The following is a 21104-nucleotide window of genomic DNA, read 5'->3' on the forward strand; positions in this document are numbered from 1 at the left end:
ATGGTAAGAACAGTGAGTCTTAGGAGGTACAAAACACAATCTAGGGCAGGTGCTGTGTCACAGCAGGCTACGTCATTGCTAGGATGTCCACATCCTACATCACAGTGCCTGGAATTGAAGCCCATCTCTTCTTCTGATCCAGCTTTCTGCTGATGTGACTGGGAGGCAGATGATGGCACAAGGACTCGGGTTCCTGCCACTCACTTGGGACACCCCTATGGTCTTGGCTCTGGGCTAAGGTCTGGCCTCGCCCTGACTGTTGCAGGCATTTAGGAGCAAACCAGTGCATGAAAGATCTCTCTCTCCCTTTCATTCTTTCAAATAAATAAAAAAATCTTAAAAAAAAATCTAATCAGATTGCTCCAATGGCTTTCCATCAGATTCAGAATTATTTCCTGGTCGTGAACTTTTTTTTAAGACCCAGGACAGGGGCTGGTGCTGTAGCGTAGCAGATAAAGCTGCGGCCTGCAGTGTTGGCATCCCCTTTGGGTGCGTTGAGTCCCAGCTAATCTATTTCCAATCCAGCTCCCTGCTGGTGCACCTGGGAAAGCAGCAGAATACGGCTCAAGTACTTAGGTCCCTGCACCGATGTGGGAGATTGGCAAGAAGCTCTTGGTTCCTGCCTTTGGACTGGCCTAGCTCCAGCTGCTGCAGCTATTTGGGGATTGAACCAATGGGTGGAAGATTTCTCTGTCTCTCCCTCTCTCTCTGTAGCTCTGCCTTTCAAATAAATAAATACATCTTTAAAAAAAAAAAAAAAAAAAAAGACCCAGTAGGACCTGGCCTCTGCCTCCATCTTCCAACCCATACCCCTCCAAGCTCCCTCATTCACCCTCCATCCTTCCCTCCCGTATTCCTCTTCTCACCTCCACACTTCCATGTTGCTTTCTAAGACTTGATGACAAAGGTTAACTCCTAATCCATACCATTTGTCGTAATCCCAACCAGAATCTACCTACGTCTACATCAATGTACCTCTTGAACAAGATGAGTACTAAGAACCAAGTTATCTATACTAAGGAAAATGCCAAGTCTTTTAGACCAACTGACTTTCATAAAGTATACAGCAAATCATCCTGAAACATTCTCATATCCTAGACTCTGGTGTCAGGAATGAGTACGTACCACTTAACGATACGTCATTAACACCAACCTCAGATTTTCAAATACTTAATTCAGTGAAGAAACATTACAGACATCTTTCATTTCTCAAATATTTTTTCCCGAATGAAATCAAGGCACTTGGCACAAAACATCTCCATTATGCCCGCAAATGGAAAACCAGAATATCTAAAGTCAATCCTACAAACCACTCCATGGTAGACTTCAAAATAAAAAAGTGTGGCTTCTAGGCTCCGTGCTTCAGGCTCACTCAACTGCAAAACGAGGTTCACGGTCCTGCCTCTCGGGGCTGCTGCTGAAGCTCACGTGAGGCAATGCAGAGTATGTGACTAGGGTACTCAGAAAGAACCAGCTGTTACTGCCTTCCCCCTTCTGTGGTGACTTCCAGCACAGCCCTAACCATTACGCCAAAAAGAGAAACTGTCCAGTTCCTCTTCAACCTCAGCCTGAAAACATACAGTGAGCTACAGGCCCTAAGGCAGGAAGCATGCACAGAAACAAGGACACTGGCTGTGCGGCCTCGGAGCTCTGGGTGTTCCCAGCAGGTGGCATTGTCTACACACCCTCCCCACCTCGGGGAGACCCCTAGCACAGCAGGTGATGTGGTGTGGTAAGGGCTGGAGGCCGGGCTCTGGACCCACATCTGCCTCCAGCTGGCTTGGCCATCTGGGACAGGCCCAGCGATTTCTCTAGGGCTTTTGCTCCGAGGATGCAAAATGACTGGGTTGGGCCCACAGGCTGCACAAGGGCTCCTCCTGGATTAGTTACTCGGGGGATCATGCTGGATGAGGAACGGGACACAAGATGACTTTTCTACACTAGGATGTTGAGCCACAAGGTAGATTTAACATTTCATAAAATAAGATGAGAAACTTAGGGAGGCCGAATGATTCACTAAGTGAGAAACTACCAGCAGCTGAGAAGGTAGACTGGAACCACGGCACAGCAGAAAGGACCGCAGAGCCAGGGTAGACCAAGGATGAAGGTCATGCATAAAAAAACTGCTTCTGAAAGTTGAAAACCTTTTACCATGACTGGCTACAAGAAACTGCTAAGTACCAGCCAGAGAGGAGCAGACTACGCATGAAACAGTATCACGCCACACAAGGGGCTGGCAGAGGGAAGCAGGAGGGAGATTTCATACCCGTGGTATCTTTTGAGTTTTGAATCACATGAAGCAACTATCTAATTAATAATATTCTTAAAAAATCCTAGCTATGGGCAGGCATTTGGCACAGTGGTTAACACATCCCTTGGGACATCCACATTCCGTATCAGGGTGCACAGGTTCAAGTCCTGCCTCCACTCGATTCCAGCTTCCTGCCAGTGCAGATCCTTATTATCCACATGGAACACTTGGATTGAGTTCCTGGCTCCTGGCTTTGGTCTGGTCCAGCCCTGGCTATTGCCAGCATCTGAGAAGCTAATTGGTGAATGGGAGATCTCTTCTCTCTGCCTTTCAAATAAGTAAATTAATTTAAAAATTTTCCAAACACTTTATTTTTACCCAAGGAATAAGGTTAAAGCTCTTAGCTTTAGTCTCACAGTAACTACCCTAGGGAAGCCTGAGGAAGCACCATCACCTGCAGCTCAAGCTTAGACATCATAGTGAACTGGAGACTGCATGGGATTCTCAGAGCCTTACTAACCTCTTTCTCTCTAATTTGAAAGGCACAGTTACGAAGAGAGGTAGATACAGACAGAGAAGTCTTCCATCTGTTGGTTCACTCCCCAAATGGCTGCAATGACTGGGGCTGGGTCAGGAGCTTCTTCTGGGTCTTCCTTGCAGGTATAGGGGCCCAAGCACTTGGGCCATCCTCCACCGCTTTCCCAGGCACATTAGCATGGAGCTGGATCAGAAGTGGAGCAGCTGGGACTCGAACCGGCACCCATATGGGATGATGGCACTGCAGGCTGGGGCTTTAACCCACTGTGCCACAGCACAGTCCCCATTTTCTTTTTTGATGCAGCTACATGTGAGTGCCCAGACCCAATCTGGCAGCTTGAGAGACCTGGCTTGCAAGCTCTCGTGGCAGCAAAGGCATAGTTACCCTAAATTCAGTCAAGAGAGTCGTTTGGCTGAGACTTTCCTGGAGTGGGGATTCCCTCAACCCTGTACCAGTCAGAATTAGGGTTCATTCTGAGAAGTACATTTTCCGAGGGACACTGGAAAACCAGAACACGTTCATAGGAAAACTATCAGGGATCAGGAATGAGGGCTGGAGCCACAGCTGTGGTGGGGAAGCAGAGTGGTGAGAACAGTGATGCATGCCTCAGGGAAAACGACTGTCTTCCAAAACTCAACAGGAGAGAAGTTAGGCTTGCACCGTACACACTGACTGAAGTAGGCCCAATGGGTGAAAGCTGGGAGGCTCTCGACTGGTTCAGTCCAAGGTGCAACAGGGTTGCCCAAGCTAAGCCATGATATGGGATAGGGTGAGGCAGAGGAGGATAGCAGAAAATACTCACATCCTGAAATGGGGCTAGACAAGTGAGTACTTGAGCTTCTTCCACCAGAGAAGGATGCTCACCAGCCCGTCTTTCCCATGGAAGGCAGCCATGCGCAAATGACTTCAATGGGAGGAAATTATAGCTTCTCGAGTTTCAGAGATCACCAGGAGGGAGCAACAATTGAACTGAAATCTGAGCAAATTCCCAACTTCCTCATTCAAAAAGCAAATAACTCTTTAAAAAGGGATCAAGGGGCAGCCTTTGGCCCAGTGGTTAAGATGCTTACATCCCACACTGGAGTCCTTGGGTTTAGTTCTTGGCTCCATCTCCCAATTCTAGTCTGCTGCTAAAGCAGATCTTGAGAGGCAATGGTGACGGCTCAAGTGGTTCCTGCCACCCAGGTGGCAGATCAGGATTGAGCTCCTTGCTCCCAGCTTCAGCTCAGCTCAAAGGCTGTGGGCATTTGAGGACTGAACCAGCAGACAGGAGCTCTATCTCTCTGCTTCTCAAATAAATTTTAAAAAGGAATCAAGGGTAAGTGTTAAAGAGATCACATAAATAGCATCAAGTGCCTCGTAATAATAATAGACAGAATTAAAAAGGAGGGAATGTCCAACATGGGAAGCAGTCCACACAACAGACTCATAGAATGACAATCGCTTTAATTAACACTCTGACCTCAGAATCAGCCCTTAAGACATTCGGATGTGGCTGAAAAGCCCATGAGAGCATTCAGGCATGGAAAGCCAAAACGCTATGGCAAAAAATATCCTACATGAAGGATTTCTGTGAGACCCCAGTGGAAAGAAGGGGCCATCAAAGAAAGATGTACTCTTCTCTGAAGGGAGGAGAGAACTTCCACTTTGCTTATGCCCTTGTCTAAATACTGACAGAGTTTGTGGTCACAAAAGGCTTCCAGAGCCTTGGCAGCTCATTGCAAGAGCCTCGGGTGATCACTGATATGCTAACTGTTTAAAGTAACAATAGAAGTCACTGTGCACTTACTCCCCATGTAGGACCTCTGTCCTTAATGACTTGTACTATGAGAATTAACTGCAAAACTTGTTCTCAAACAGTACTTTATATGTTTTGGGGGTGTGTGTGTGTGTACAAACTGTTGAAATCTTTGCATAGCATAGAGTTGGTCTTCTGTATATAAAGTTAATTAAAAATGAATTTTAATGAAGAATGGGATGGGAGAAGGAATACGAGGTAGGACAGGAGTGGGGTGGGAGGGCGGGTATGGGGGGGAAGAACCACTATATTCCTAAAGTTGTTCCTATGAAATTTGCATTCATTAAATAAAAAAAAGGAATCAAGGGGCCAGCACTGTGATGTAGCAGGTAAAGCTGCCACCTGTAGTACTGGAATCCAAAATTGGCGCCAGTTGAAGTCCCAGCTGCTCCACTTCTGATTCAGCTCCCTGCTAATGTGCTTGGGAAAGCAGTGGAAAATGGTCCAAGTCCTTGGGCCCCTGTACCCACGTGGGAGACCCAGAAGAAAACTCCTGGCTTCAGATTGGTCCAGCTCCAGCTGTTGTAGCCATCTGGGATGGCCTCTGTAACTGCCTTTCAAATAAATAAATCTTTTTTTTTTTTTTTTAAAGATTTATTTGAAAGTCAGAGTTATACAGAGAGAACAGAAGCAGGGAGAGAGAGACAGAGATCTTCCGTCCCAATTGGCTGCAGTCAGTCAGAGCTGTGCCTATCTAAAGCCAGGATCCAGGAGCCTCTGGGTCTCCCACGCGGGTGCAGGGGCCCAAGGACTCAGGCCATCTTCCACTGCTTTCCCAGGCCATATGGGATGCTGGTGCTTCAGGCCAGGGCATTAACCTGCTGCGCCACAGTGCCAGCCCCATCAAATAAATAAATCTTAAAAAAAAAAAAAAAAAAAAAAAAAAGGAATAAAAAACTAGATCTAGTACCTGTGCACCAAGGACAAAGGGTAAAGTGTTAATAAAAATAAAAAAGCTGGGAAAAACATTCTCATTCAATTCTTCTCTTGGAGATTCACAACCATATCAAATGTTCTAAAGAGAAGGTAGTTTAGAATTGTTTCATGGGGAAATAAAGTGATTGGGGACATGAGGAAATTTTTAGCATACAATTAGCATGACCCTGCCCCACCTCAAGTTTTCTTCTGACACCTGTTGGGCAGTGGCATGAGAAAGCATAGGTGAGTACAAGAGCAAGAGGAAACCAAGAAAGCCATGTGGCAAGTCCTCCTGGACTAACGGGTTCAGGTCTTTGTCCTGCATTCCCTCTCCTGCCTTAAATCCTTTGCACATGCTGTCCTTCTACCTTGCTATGATCCTATTTCTGTAAAAACTAGTGGAAGAAACTCGTTGTATGTAAATGTAAGAGGCCTTCAACAGTTCACAGAAAATGCACATCATAAAAAACTCTGCATGGATTCCAAATTTTTCTTGCACCAAAATAAACTTATGTTTTAATTCTTCTTTCCCAGGAACTTTTAAAAGTATCCTCACATTTATGTGTTACATTTATAACGGAGATGGTTGCAGATGATGATGTGCCAAATCGTGCACACTGGCTACCTCAACAGGGTGGGATGGGGGAAAGAGGAGGCAGTACAAGATCACTGTAGGGGCTAGTACTGGGGTACAGCAGGTTGAACTGCTGCCTGCAACACTGACATCCCATATGGGCACTGGTTGGAGTCCTGGATATTCCACTTCTCATTCAGCTCCTTGCTAATGCACTGGGGAAAGCCCTGCACCCATGTGGGAGACCTGGAGGAAGCTTCTGGCTTCCATCTGGCCCAGCCCTGACTGTTGTGGTCATTTGGGGAAAGAACTAGTAGATGGAAGATCTTTCTGTGTCTCCCTCCCTCTCTGTAACTCTTTGAAATAAAAAAAATATATAATTTTCTGTACATTTCAGTAATTTTTCAAAAAAAAAAAAAACAAAAAAAACAAAAAAAAACCCAAAACCCACACACAGAAAAAAAGGAATAAAGCAAATACTCTGGCTTTTGATTTCCTCAGCACATACAGAGACTGCTATGAAGTTGGTGGCTAGTCTCCTACGAACCCCTGAGTTTTCTGGTGCCAGTCCTCGTGGATGAGGTTGGAGGTGTGGATGACAACCCGGAGGCCTTCCTCGTAAAGCAGTAGCATCATTTTCCTACAAAAACAGAAAAGGGATCAAAAGTATTAACAGCACTTTAAAAATAGTAATACCTGTCTGGTGCAACTGTAGTAAACAGTTAAAGGAATTCTTCTTTAAACTTTTGCATCACACAACGTGCGACACTCAAAATCTCCCCCTGTGCACACTACTGTTAGGAGTCTGCTTTAGTGGTGAATGGACATGGCCTTTTAAAAATGCTTGGAGAACTTGCAGGTAGACGATTTTCCACCCCATCTTGTTGACATGTTCAGCCCTGGTCCCTTACTGTCTACAGATCATCTGTTTCTACCACAGACAACAGGAACCTTCTTGTCCAGTGTTTTCCAGAGTTTAGTCAAAACCTCTTGTTGACAAAAATGTTAAACAACTGAAACACGTTAAGAGCACACTGCTAGGTATGGGTTCACGGAACTCTTCTCTCAGCACAGATATGTATGTGTGCAACAGAACACCTCTCATTGAGAAGCCCTGTACTCTGGGTACACCATTCAACACCCCGGGCTTTTCCTCACTTGTAGCTTGAATGATCAACTCCACCTCAGGACTGTTGTGAATGAAGTACAAAATGTATTGTTAAATGGAAACCACACTCATGCCATTGTTCTATGACTCCTTCAGCACTTTGCTGTGTTTGTAATTAGTCTTGGATGACTTTTACCTGCCTGTTGTCTTCACAATCTTTAAACTCTTCCATTACAAACCTGTAACACTCATAACCTTCCTCCTCTCTCCCCAACTAGGGTATCTCTAACTCTGTCTTGACTCATTTTTATAATTCCCACTGAGGCCAAACTGCTACTTAATACTTAATGTGACTTAGCTCACATGTGGAGAAAAACAAACCGTATGAATACTATTTGGGCAGGATGATATTGGCAGAAAAAGGGAAAGAATACAAGGACAGAAAGAAGAGTGAGATTTTTAGCTCTTGACAAAATGAGAGATTAACCCCAGCTGGCAAACAGTAAATTAATGCAAAGCTGGAGAAGTGACAGCTGTTGAGCCATTGTCTTTCCATTTATGAAATATGCTTCCTGAAATCTGGGTAAATTTACATACACAGTTGCCAAATTAGCAGCTGATTGTAATTAAGAATAAGCCAGCTATGGAGCATGATATACGTTTTACAAATATTTTCATTAATCAAGGCATCAATTATCACTAGAATCATGTACTAATGACAATGAATTCAATCAAACAGCATTAGGGACACATTTCAGGGGAGCCACATTCATCTTTCCAGAGGCAAAATGCTGTGTGTCCACAGGGACAGACAAGGGTGGGTGGTGTGGCCGTCCTGAAGGCTGACCTGCTCGATGGTCTGATAAGCTGGAGGGCACAAAGGGAACACCTCCCTGGACATGGAGATGATAAACTCTTCATGCTGCTTGCATAGGATGGGGAGAGGTGGGAGGTGGTGGTGGTGGTGTGAGACAGAGGACTTAGAGGGTGGTGGAGGCCCGGCTACAGAGGTGAGTGGGGGAGAGGCATGGCCCACTCACCCTGGCTCCTGCATGGATGATGACACCCAACATTCGCTGTCCTGTCTTTCTCTCTTCCCCTCCTCCCGAGCCTCAGGGCCATCAGAGGTAACCCTGTTCCCAGCTTTGGGGGGAACTGAAGAGCTCTACCATCCTAAGACTCCACAAGAGACAGAGCAACTTTACTACACTTCACAAAGCCGTAAGCTTCCTGAGGTCAGGCTGTGCCTTTGCTTGTGTCCTTGTGCTGTCACACAGCACCTGCTTTTGTACCTCCGGGCCAACTCATGCCCTCTCAAAGGCTGTCTCCTACCCGCTCTTGCCAGCCCCACTCTGTTAGGAAGGGACAGAGTTTACAGCCCCACAACAAAGAAGCTGGAAGGTTTTTCTCCTTTTCTAACTCAGGTTTGTGTTGCTTCTTTCACCAGAAGTTGGAAAACTATAAGAACAAAAACTATATCCTCTGGAGCAGAACAGATTTTTAAAGAACAATTTGTAAAACATTTAAAAATAAGCAACCAAGAGTAAGTGAGACATAAGCTCAATCCACTTGTAAGATACCAGTGTTTCAACAAAATGTAAACCATAGATACTAAGTAGGTGGGAAATGTTCTATTATAATTACTCCCGTGACCAAGCATTTTAAACTCTGAATTAAGAACTCTGTTAATTTTACCTGGAAAGTGTGTACAGGTAGGGGAGAGGTGGTAAATGGACCAAAGAGAAGCCATGAGGTCAGTTTTAGCGGTGAGCAAACAGGAACAGAATTAAAAACAAGAGTGAAAGGGTTCTAATCCCATCCCCATCACTGGCCCAAGGAAAGGCACTCACCTTCTTGGAGCTTTAGTCCCAAGGGGATGGACAAAATAACTAGCTGAAGAGCACTAGACAAAGGAGAACGCCCTGTAGGCCCAGGCAGCCTCGCTGAGCCAGGTCCCGGACTGGCTTCCCATGCCCAGTCCCTCCCAGGAGGGACAGCACAAGCGGTCAGCAGCAGTGCAGGCTCCTCACCGCCTGCCGGCAGTGAAGGGCAGGGCAGCTGCACACACAACGAGACTGCTGGCACAGCACACAGGTGGCCCGCACAGAAACCAGAACCCGGGGGTCTGAGTCACGGTCAGAAGCCAAATGGGGACGGGACTTGCCGGGCATATTCTGGAATCAGGGAAGTCTCTAAGCTAGGGCTCTGGCCTGAGGACTTCGCTGCTGGTGCCAGGCCCTGCGGCAGAGACGGCCCTCCCTGATGGCAGTCTGTATCTTCTGCGGCAGTGAGCACCCTGGAGCTCAGTGATGCACAAAGAATAGCTTATCCCTGAGTCAGGTGCTTGACTATCTCCAACAGGCCTCAAGCTCTATCCTCTGTGGGACTAGAGTGACAGTTGGGGATGGTCTGTGGATGCCCCAACATTTAACAACAGCATCTAAAGCCCCAAAGTCTGGTGGATGGCCTCCCTTTCATAACAGCTGGCTGCACTCTTCCTACTCTAGTTTCTTTCAAATCAGATTGGCCAACAGAGGTTTAAGTTTATAAAGAAGACAAACACACAAGACTCAGGACAAACATCCCTCCTAGGAGACCGACTTCTGCCCTGAGGAACATGCCGGAAGCAGCAAGCTACCCATTTCCACTGCTGGACTGGAAGAAAGATGAGGCCCTGTCACAGCCCTGCGATAAACCCTGGCTGGAGCAATATGCTGCCTGAAACTACTGAGCTAGGAGCAACCATGCCTTGTTCTTTTTCTCATTTACAGAATCAAGTCAAAGGGCCCTACAAAACAGCTATAAAACTAGCATGCAAAATGAGAGTCGAGTTGATCATCTCACACAAGGTGTCACACAGGCAGTAACCGAGAAATGTCTGAGGAGCTGTCTTGCACTGAAACAGGTGTCAGCCTCTCAGGCTGACAACTTTTAATAAAGTAGTTTTCTTTCAACTGAAATGTGGAGCAGACTTTCTAATACTGTACTCAATGTGACTCAGACTCTTACAAAAAGCACAGAATCTCTTACAGGTAGGGGGATCCACAGGTGCTGACGTGCACACACACACCCTCAGCAGCCACAGGGGCCACACAACCACAATCGATTCTTCCCAAGCCAGGCAGAGGCAAAGGCCCCGGCGGAGGGGAGGAACCCAAGGGTCTCTGTTCACACTCACAGCCAGAACCTCAGTGTCCTGAGTTAAAGCTGCTGGAAAACAACAGCACCCACTGTGGACGGCTCTGTCCTCCCCCAAGAAACCCTCAGGCCCCAGCTTTTCTGAGGATGCTTCCTGCAAGTGAGCTTTGCTCCAGGGAGAGCAGGAGAGGCTAGCTGGTGCCAAGTCCCAGTTACACGGCAGGAAGAAGTCTGCTGTCCTACTGCACAACAGGGTGACCACAGCTAACAGGGGACTGCGCAGTTAAAGAAAAAGTCCGAAGAAAAGATTTCGAATGTTTTTACCTCAAAGAAATGATAAATGTTCTACAAGACAGATGTTAACCCTGATTTGAACAATACAGAATGTACACAAGCATCAAAGCACCACATGGTATCCCATAACTAGTCAAAACAAAAATTAAAAAATCACATTCCCCCCATTTCATAAAAAGTTACTTACGTGTGATGTGTTCCAAATGCAATATCTAACTTTGCCTAGGATGAGAAAAAAAGTCATTTTATTTTTCAAAAATTCAATAATATCCCTAACTGAAATAGTATTTCCTATTGGAAATCAAATTAGTAAAGGGTCAGGTCAACTAAAACAAAAACAAAAACAAAAAACAAAAAACAAAAAACAAAAAACAAAAAAACTATCTTTACTGCCCTCTATTGGCCAAGCCCTTGAATAACAAGACAGCTTTTCCAAGTATAATAGACCCAGTGAAGCACATCTCTCACACACACTCTCACACACTCTCACATACACTCACACTCACACACACACACACACACACATACACATACACACAATTGTTACCCAGAATGACTCAATATTACTGCATTTCTAATATAGTAATTGGGAGGAAAAACTTAATTTCTTTAGTTGCTAAAAAAAGCTAATAAAACAAATAAGATTCCATGCAAAGTTTTAAAGCTAGGTATTTGGCTTACATTGAAATCAGTGAAGTTTTCAGAGCATATTTAAAAGGAACATTGAGCGTGGTGACAACATGAAGACATTAGAATGTTAAACAGAAATTCCTTAGAACATAAATAAAAAGGTAATACATTAAATCCACTTTCACATTACAAATTGACCTTTACAAACCAATGGTAGGCACGTGGAAAAGTAAAACATTTTATACAACATCCTGGTTAAGCAGAAAATGCCACTAGATGTGTTTTGAAAGAATTAAAAGCCACAGGAAGAGCTCAGCCATTAGGCATGTAGTCTACGTCTTTGAATGGTTTAGGAAATACTCGTGTCTCTATGCCTCAGCTTTCTCTTCTTAAAAATTGGGTGCTATTAACAAGATTCAGAGAGAAGGTGGAGTTAATGAGAAAATGCATACAAAATGCCTACAAACAGTAGCTCTTGCTGCTGTCACCTGCCCCCAACTCCATCTCTCTCTGCAGGACAGAGGGGTAGAGCTGTTTGCTGGGGCAGCAATGGGCAACTGGAATACCCAGTGCTCTGGGCGTGCTCACCAACAGGTACACCAGTTACTGTACAGCAGTCACCCCTGACCTGTAGGGAATACATTCCAAGACCCCAACGGGTGCCTGAGACCTGGGACAGTCCTGGACACTACACTGTTATTCCTATACTTACGTCCCTAGGCTAGCTCAGAGATAGATTAGGCAGAATAAGATATTCTTCCTTCTTCACAACTTCACAGAGCGATCTGTTCCTACCCTGCATCTTAGCAACCTCAGTATATTCTTTTTATTAAGGATATAACTCTCATCTTTAAACTGAAAGTAGCACTTTACAGCTTCTTTTTGGCATATTCGAATTGCCAGCATCCTGACTCTGATGCTTTGCAGCCATTATCAAGAAAAATAAGGTTTCCTGGACACAAGCACTGCAGCGTCACGACAGCTGCTCTGACAGCTGCCACAGCCACTGGCTGACCACAGGGCAGGAAGCGAGTAGGCAACTCATGTCCTGGGCAGAACGGAGCCCAGTGACACACTGCATCACACCGCTCAGAACGGTGCACAATTTTAAACTCAGCAATTGCTTATTCCTGGAATTCCCTACTTCATACTTCTAGACCACAGCTAACTGCAGATAAATGACCCCAAGGAAAGTGACACTGTGGGTAGGGGGAGCTACTGTACTTTTCCACGTGGTGTTTGGGGGTGCTCTGGCTGCAGGAGACACAGCAGAGAACTGGGTTGCATGTCTCCATTCTGTAAGCTGGTTATTCTTTGAGGAAGCACAACAGTCAGAGAGCTGGCTTCGGAGCTTAGTCCTGCCACAAGTTTCATGCTTTGGGGCAAGTCTAAGCACAAAAACAACGGGAACAATAATTTCCCCAGACAATACTTAATGGGTGCTCTTTGGGGCTAACCAAACCCTTCTGCAAACCTCTGGAAGTTGCCAGAATCAAAATGGGGTCACTTTTGTCAAAGGCCTAGTCAAAACAGTAAGGTAAACCAGGCAGCCGTGAAGAACATTTCATGTGCGTGTGCCTGGTAACCACAGTCATTCACAAACAACGGCCAGAACTACACCCTTGTATAAGGCCATGGCAACCTGACACAATACTTGTGGCCGGCACCGCAGCTCAATAGGCTAATCCTCCGCCTTGCGGTGCCGGCACACCGGGTTCTAGTCCCGGTCAGGGCACTGGATTCTGTCCCGGTTGCCCCTCTTCCAGGCCAGCTCTCTGCTGTGGCCTGGGAGTGCAGTGGAGGGTGGCCCAAGTGCTTGGGTCCTGCACCCCATGGGAGACCAGGAGAAGCACCTGGCTCCTGGCTTCGGATCAGCACGATGCACCGGCCGCAGTGGCCATTGGAGGGTGAACCAACGGCAAAGAAAGCTTTCTATCTCTCACTGTCCACAAAAAAAACTTATGCAAGCACGTCTGCCCAGCAGCTGGCTGCTTACTCATGGCTGGCGCCGCCCTCGTGGAGCCTTGTAGGCCCTCTTTCAACATATCTAATGTAATCTTCACTTCACCTTGAAGCACTTCCTTTTGCTTCCCCCTCCTTGAATGCACTCAGATCACTGACACATGTACTCCCACTGCAATGTTCTGCTATTCCCAAAGGAACTTAATATTTCAAGAACCTGTTATTTGGGTTGACACAGCTGATGATGAAATGTTATCAATGCATTTTATCTTTTTTTTCTTCTTAGAGACTGGTATTTATTTTGTGTCAACCTCATTTTCATTTTGTTCTAGAGACTGAATCGCAGCTTAAGACCAGCGGTTTTTCTGCCCCATTCGGGGGCCTGAGCAGTGGGAGCCCAGCCCAGTCTTCAGGAGGGAACTGCTGTGTAAGCACAGGGGGCCCTGCACGCCTTAACAGTCTGCACCCTCGGGCCGAGTAGCACTCACACCACTTCCTCCTTGGTCACAGCATTTCAGCAGCGGCCTGCTCTTCCTTTTCCATCTCTTCAGAATCTCTGTAGGACAGATCAGGCGTGAACTGTCACGGGTGCTCACACAAGATGGTGCCGTGTACGTGTGGAACTTCCTGGGCCAGCATCTACTCCATCAGGGCCGCTGAGGGGGCTCCCCTGTCGCATGGGATGGCAATGTCCACGTAGCACAGAGGATAGTCTGTGTTACACAGAGCAATGGTAGGCAGGTTCACAGAAGATGCCTCTGTGAGAGGCTGGCGGTCAGCCCTGGTTAGACATGGCTCCCAGATGGCTGCCTGGATCTGGTTAGTGAAAGACCCAGGAGTCAGAGTGGCCAGCAACAGGAGCGGCTCCAGTGGCAGCAGCAACTTCAGCCAGTGTTCCTGGAGGGTACCCCACTGACATCAAGGGTTTCAAAGGCCACCATGGCACGAACTGCCAACAGAAGCTTCTCCCAGGTCCTCTCCAGACGTACGATGGAGAGGCCATCCCTTTTCCTGTTGTAGATGTCCTGTTCTACTAGAAGTCAAGGCTGCTGCCACCTGGGTGGGTTCCTGCTTCAAGCGCTGGAGGGCATCCTCCTCCTTCACGTGCAGGACACCAAGGTCTCCGGACATCACGACAGCTTCCCTTTAAGCTACCCCAGGAGCCAAAACCACGTGGTGCAGAGCCCTCGTCAGGAAATGCAGAAAGCAATCCATTTTAAAGATGACGAAATTTGGGTTCAACAATTAGGCTTAAGTGATCAGCTCAGAACAGACTGAACTTTTGTGTCCCCCAAAAGTCCCCCAGCTTGACTGTATTTGGAGAGTCAGAACTTCGCAGAGGCAGCTGGTGTTAAAGGAGGTCAGCAGCGTTGGCCTCAGATGCAACAGGATTCATGTACATATAAACACAGACACCAGAGAGCGTGTGTGTGCTCACTCTGCCACGCGAGGGCAGTGAAAAGGTGGGCTCCTACAAGCCAGGAAGAGGCCCTCACCAGGAACGGAAAATATTGGCACACTGATGTTGGATTTCTGTTTCCAGAACCATGAGAGGTTAACTGCCAGTTGTTAAAGCCACTGATATTTTGTTTTATCATTGAGCGCAGACTGATATACCCAGGTAAAAAGCTGGCACAGAACTAGGCAATGTGGCCCCTGACCCCCAAAGGTCTCTACCTCTGGCCTCAGGCTGTTCATCTGCAAAATGGGAGACGTGTCAGCGTCCACTGGTTCTTTGACTAATATGCCTCAGGTTTTGCTAGAAAAAGTCAAGAATTACTCTTTCAGGCAAGGTACTAAATACAATAGGTATGGATGAAGTCTCAATCCTGGATCTCAATAGTTCCTGGCACAAAGTTTGGAAGAAGTGGCTTGTTATGCCCTCTAGTGGCTGGCCTGGAGCAGGTCATCAGGTGCAGGACTCTCCTAAACCTTGCAATACAGAAGCCTTTGAAAAACACTTTCTATTTCTACTTTAACTTAATCACTGGTTCTCAGGATTCCCCTGTCAGTTTATTTCCTGCCCCCTATTAGTCCCATAAAAACTACTTTACTCCAGTTTAACTTCTGTTGCTAAAAACAGAGGCAAACAAAGGAATTCTAGGCTCGGCAGAACACACACGCTGGGCAGAACCCACAACATAGAGCACGGAGGATTAAGTCACAGGGGAAATGTTGTGAGGTATGTTTAAAACTGAGCAGGTGAGCACGTGCACTGCTTTAATCCTCAGTGAAACAGACAGGTATCTGGGAGCTGGAAGAGTGACACAAGGTGAGCTGGATCTCTTCTATCTTGTGTGGATGGGGAGAGAGATACTTGGCAGAATGCAGCAAAGAAAAGGAATCTAGGAGCCTGTAGCTCATCCTCGAATCTGTGTTCCAAGAGCAGAACTCACAAACAAGCTAATGACAAGGAAAGAAAAAAGCTACATTAGTATCTTTCATCATGCTTTCTCATCTTTCCAGAGAAGGAAATGCTAAGCCTAAGGAATTCTTCTGAAGTCCTTGCTTTTCTCCCCATTAGGCCTGCTTCTTATTGAGAAAGCCAAATGCAATTAAAAAAAATCCTTTGGTATATGGTATATGGTGCAGTGGGTTAAAGCTGCATCCCATGTGGGTGCAGGTTTAAGTCCCACCTTCTCTGCTTCTGATCCAGCTCCTTGCTAATGCAACTGGGAGAGCAGTGAAAGATGGCCCTGTGCTTGGGTCCCTGCACCCATGTGAGAGACCTGATGGAGTTCTGGGCTCCTGGCTCCAGCCTGGCTCAGCCCCAGCTGTTGCGGCCATTTGGAGAGTGAACCAGCATTTGGAAGACCTCTCTCTCCTCTCTCTCTAACTCCTCTCCCTCTAACTCTGACTTTCAAATAAATAAAATCTTTAAAAACAATTAAATTTAAAAATTCTTCCAGGCCAGCGCCGTGGCTTAACAGGCTAATCCTCCACCTTGCGGCGCCGGCACACCGGGTTCTAGTCCCGGTTGGGGCGCCGTATTCTATCCCGGTTGCCCCTCTTCCAGGCCAGCTCTCTGCTATGGCCTGGGAAGGCAGTGGAGGATGGCCCAAGTGCTTGGGCCCTGCACCCACATGGGAGACCAGGAGAAGCTCCTGGCTCCTGGCTTCAGATCAGCGAGATGAGCCGGCCGCAGCGGCCACTGGAGGGTGAACCAATGGCAAAAAGGAAGACCTTTCTCTCTGTCTCTCTCTCTATCCACTCTGCCTGCTTAAAAAAAAAAAAAAAAAAAAAAAAAAAAAAAAAAATCTTCCAGAAAGTCTAAAGCAAGTCTACAATTCAGTGTTCTGCCTGCAAAGTATCAGCACTAAAATTATGAGCACATATTAAGAAACAGTTAATAGCTTTCAGAACTTTTTTTTTTCTATGTTGCTTTGGTCCCAGCAAACAAAGTGGACACACTGATCATGAGACCACTAGTGCCCTTCACTGGGCTTGGCTCACACACAGCGCATGACTCACACAGGTAGTTTTCCAACAGACTTCTATCTATCTATGGGTCTCCCCAGTAGACTTTATTCAAATAGTTTAAGATTTATTTGAAAGGCAAAGTTAGAGAAAGACTGGGAGGGTGGGAGAGAGAGAGAGAGAGAAAATCTTCCATCAGCTGGTTCATTACCCAAATGGATGCAATGGCCAGGGTTGGTTCAGGCCACAGCCAGGAACTTCATTCAGGTCTCGCATGTGGGTGCAGCGATGCTAATGTCTGGGCCATCTTCTACTGCTTTCCCAGGCACATCAGCAGGGAGCTGGGTTAGAAGTGGAGCAGCCAGGACTCAACCTGGTGTCCAAATGAGATGCTAACATCACAGGCGGCGGGTTTATCTGCTACACCACAATGTAGCCCCTGCCTTCTCCCAGTGTAGTCTTTGGATGCAACTGTGTACAAAAGAACTGAGGACTGTGGTGAAAGTGTCAATGTAGTTAATGTAGGACAAGGTGTCACAAAACACAAGGTTCACACGACAAAGAACCTACAGCCATGGAGCTGCGTATTGAGATCTCTTCAGTGCTGAAACCCAGGTTTAAGTGGTCACTGACCGGTCAGATGCAACCAGAGGACTAGCCAACAGGTTGGGGAAAGACATGCAATTCACGGTGTACTAACAGAGCTCAGGAAAGTGAATGCTCTAACTTGTAAAGGATACAGGGAGACAGGCTAGATCACTTCAAACATGAATCACCAACAGTCACAGGGGAAGGTTTATTCTGAGCAACCAACATGTGGAAGTAAAAAGGAGGGAGACTTCAGGTACACGAAGAACAATCTTGGGGCCAGTATTGTGGTGTAGTGGGTTAAGCTGTGGCCTGTAACGCTGGCGTGAGTCCTGGCTGCTTTACTTCCAATCCAACTCCCTGCTAATGCACCTGGGAAAGCAACAGAAGATGGCCCAAGTGCTTGGGCTCCTGTACCCACATGGGAGACCCAGAAGAAACTCCTGGCTTCTGGCTTTGGCTTGGCCCTGTCCCAGCCATTGTGGTCTTCTGGGGAGTGAAATGGCAGAAGGAAGATCTCTGTCTCTCCTTCATTCTGTAACTCTGGCTTTCAAATAAAAAATAAATCTTAAAAAAAAAAAAAAAAAAAAAGGAAAAATCTTTCCAGGGCTGGTGTTGTAGCACAGCAGGTTAAACCACTGCTTACAATGCTGGAATCTTACACTGGAATGTTCGTTCAAGTCCTGGCTACTCTATTTCTGGTCTAGCTCTCTGCTAATGTGCCTGGGAAGGTAGCAGAGGGTGGAGGAGGCTTGAGTGCTTGGGCCCCTGCCACCCATCTGGCAGACATGGACACCCATCTGGGGAGTGAACCAGCAAATGGAAGATCTCTTTCTCCCTTTCTCTCCCTCCCCCTCCCCCCCCTTTTCCAGTTACTCTGCCTTTCAAAGAAATAAAACAAATCTTTAAAGGAAAATCTTTCCAACTATGAGGGTGCCAAATGGGAAGGGCTATTTCTGCAAGTGTTGAAGCTGAGGCTAGACCAGTCTCTGCTGGTGAGGCTGGAGAGAGGATTTCTACACCAGGTGGGAAGACCAACCAAAGGTCCAAATTTTCCTTCAGTGCTCAGAATGCACATCACTGCCAACAGCAGGAAGGCTCTTACCTGGCAGAGGGCAATGTTTTCGTAAGGCTTGGCCTGGGCATGTAAGTGAGCCTTGGCCTCTCGTTTATCACCATGCACCAGCAGGATGGGTTTCCTCCTGAAACGAGATCAGAAGTAGTAAAAGCACATCACTCATGATGCTGGGCTCTTCCCTGTTAGGGAATGCCAGCTTCCCCACCTGCTACCTGGCATTTTCTTCTTGCCTTCATGGTGACTGAATACAGGCGCTAATGCAGAGCAGTGACCACTTACTGGTCACAGACCAGTTCGTGTTAACACGGGGCCACATGGCCTGACCCTGGAGCTCTGCTGTAACACAGCAGGGCTGGGACTCAGCAAAGTCCTTGGTAATTATTTCTTTGGTCCCAAAGGGCACACAGGTAGCTCTGTGTTAATATATTCAAGTTCAAACAGATTAAAGACAATAATCATTTCATAATATGATGCTTTTTCTTTCCTTTTGGACCAAGCAATGGATTCATTCCACACCATATCTATATTCACCAAGCTCTTGCTATGAACTATATACTTCTACACGACACTAGAACCACAACACAACAGTGAACAGGCTCACGGCACAACACGATTCATTAATGGTTGGTTAGACTGAAATGAAACAGAGCTCAACGTGTACTCAAATGCTGCGTTTTCAAATTCCAAGGAACCTGAGACACTCTTCAATAGACTAAAAATGCTTCTAGGGGATCCTTGATCTTCTTCAGTTAATTCAAAGTGAGAAAAATCCCTAGAAATCAATTTATTTTTTACAGGCTCTCCCAACACAACAAAAATTGGATTTTTCTCCAACAGGCAATGGAGTTAAGATAAACCACAGCCACATCCACACTGCATCAATCCTGCTGCACAGGGCCCACCTCGCATGCAGATCACAGGAAACGCATGCTTACTGCTGACCCCCAACTACGTCACGCCCTGCAGCTTTCTTTTACCAAGAGGAAACCATGAAGTGTGCGTTCCTAATTGCTTTTCTTATTTGGAACAGATTTTACACACAAAAAAACAGTACAAGAATGATATAAGAAAATCCATCTATCTCTTAGAAATGAGATGTTAACAGACTATCAGGTTTTCTTAATTACAGAAGATGAAAAGCTGAACTCACTGATACCTTTATGGGTTCTTGAAATATTACCAAAAATAGCATCTAAACGACGACATAATCAGTTACACAGCCTGTCGATCTCTGGTTTTCCATATACAAGTCCTGGCTGTCACTTAAACTTGGCCATTCAGGTCATTCCTCATCTTTACGATGTTTGAAAGCTTTCTCGAGATGCCCGTAGCAATGAGGGGTGGAGGCTCCTCCAACCCGACACTAGTTACTGGGGGTCCAACAGACACTGGATTGGTGGGCTGGGGCTGCCGTAAGGAAGCTTTGGCTGAGTATTCCCTACCCTAAATGTCCAGGACCAGAAGTGTTCCAGAGGTTCTCCAGGTTTGGGAATCTGCATAGACTTTACCAGCTGAACATCCCTAATCTGAAAACTCTGACTTGCTGCAAAATCCAAAATTTTTTGAGGACATGCAGGTGCTTAAAAAGTTCCAGATTGCCACGCATCTTGGATTTCAGATTTTCGGATTTGGATGCTCAATCGGCACTAGGAGCTGGGTGGTTACACAACACAACCTCATTGTCTCACAGCTCCATGGCTCGGCAGTCTGAGACAGAGGTGTGGGCAGGGTTAGTTCCTCCTGAGGTGGGGTGTGGGGGTGTGGAACCTGCTCCCTGCCCCTTCCTGCTCTCTGGAGTCCCTGGCTTGCAGGTGGCACCCTCCCTCTGCCTTCCTAGTCTTCTGTCTCTCCACATCTTCACTTTCCGTTTTACAGAGGAACAAACTGTAATGGACTAATGTCTACCTCCTAACTCGCTCATTTTTACTTGAAGACATCTGTAAAGGCCTCATCTCCAAGTAAGATTCCCTTCTGAGGTACAGGGGTTCAGGACTCTCAACACATCTTTTTTGGTGAGACAATTCAACCTGTGACAGATACTAATATCCTGCCAAGTCGCTACATGACTGACAGTTGATTTCAAAGTCTCTGAGCAGCAAAGGGAGGAGGAGAAAGTGCCAGGGACAGTTCCTGCTGGCAGGAGCTCAAGGCAGAGACCGCTCGTTGCCTCCAGGTACACCCTTCTCCTTTCTGAACAAAACCCTGATTGCCTTCAGGACAAGGTGTGCTCAGCTGCATGAAGACACTGCCAGCCCCTGCTATGCAGCTGAGCTGTGCTCAGTGAGACAGAGGTGTCACAGAGGACTTCCCAGAGGATGCTCACTAGGGCACAGCGGGGACATGGGCCTTTCATACCTCCTTCCTTCCTCCTTCCTGTTACCCAGAACACAGAGCAGCAAGCTAGAGCTTCAGCTGTCATCCTGAACCACAAGGTGACTCTGAGGACTGAAGACACCCACCAGGACAGAAAGAAGAGGTGGCCAAGTCTCAGAGAACAGCAGTGCTCCCAACTCAGAGCACAAATGCCTACCACCAAGGCTTCTCATGCTGGAAAAATTAATTTGTCTTGTTTAACCCACTGTCATTTCTGGTTTTCTGTAACGGGCAGTTAAAACACATCCTCTGTGTTGCAGGTCAGATACCAGCCCTTCAGTGCCAGCACCGCTTGGGAAATCTCCTTATTTTATCGTCTGCGAATGACAAAGGTATCCCCAATCTGATATCCTAAATCCACCAAGGACTTGGTGTGTCCCTCCACCCTACCTGCCATCACGGGATTCTGCCACATGAACGTGTCAGAGAGGGGGATG

The 21104-nt window shown here is 46.6% G+C and overlaps 1 protein-coding gene across 4 annotated transcripts in view; it reads right to left on the reverse strand.

Annotated features, from left to right (window-relative positions):
* The window catches only part of TDP1 (tyrosyl-DNA phosphodiesterase 1), an 88741-nt gene that overhangs the window by 58642 nt on the left and 8995 nt on the right, over window positions 1-21104 (reverse strand). For all 4 annotated transcript variants that reach the window (XM_062181212.1, XM_062181213.1, XM_062181214.1 and 1 more), the window contains exons 6-8: window positions 18322-18418; window positions 10807-10841; window positions 6627-6719 (exon numbers count right to left, since the gene is read on the reverse strand). In XM_062181212.1, coding sequence (XP_062037196.1) covers window positions 6627-6719; window positions 10807-10841; window positions 18322-18418 — 225 coding nt within the window. The remainder of the gene's footprint in view (window positions 1-6626; window positions 6720-10806; window positions 10842-18321; window positions 18419-21104) is intronic.

This window comes from Lepus europaeus, chromosome 22 (genome assembly GCF_033115175.1).
Source record: "Lepus europaeus isolate LE1 chromosome 22, mLepTim1.pri, whole genome shotgun sequence".
Taxonomy (NCBI): domain Eukaryota; kingdom Metazoa; phylum Chordata; class Mammalia; order Lagomorpha; family Leporidae; genus Lepus; species Lepus europaeus.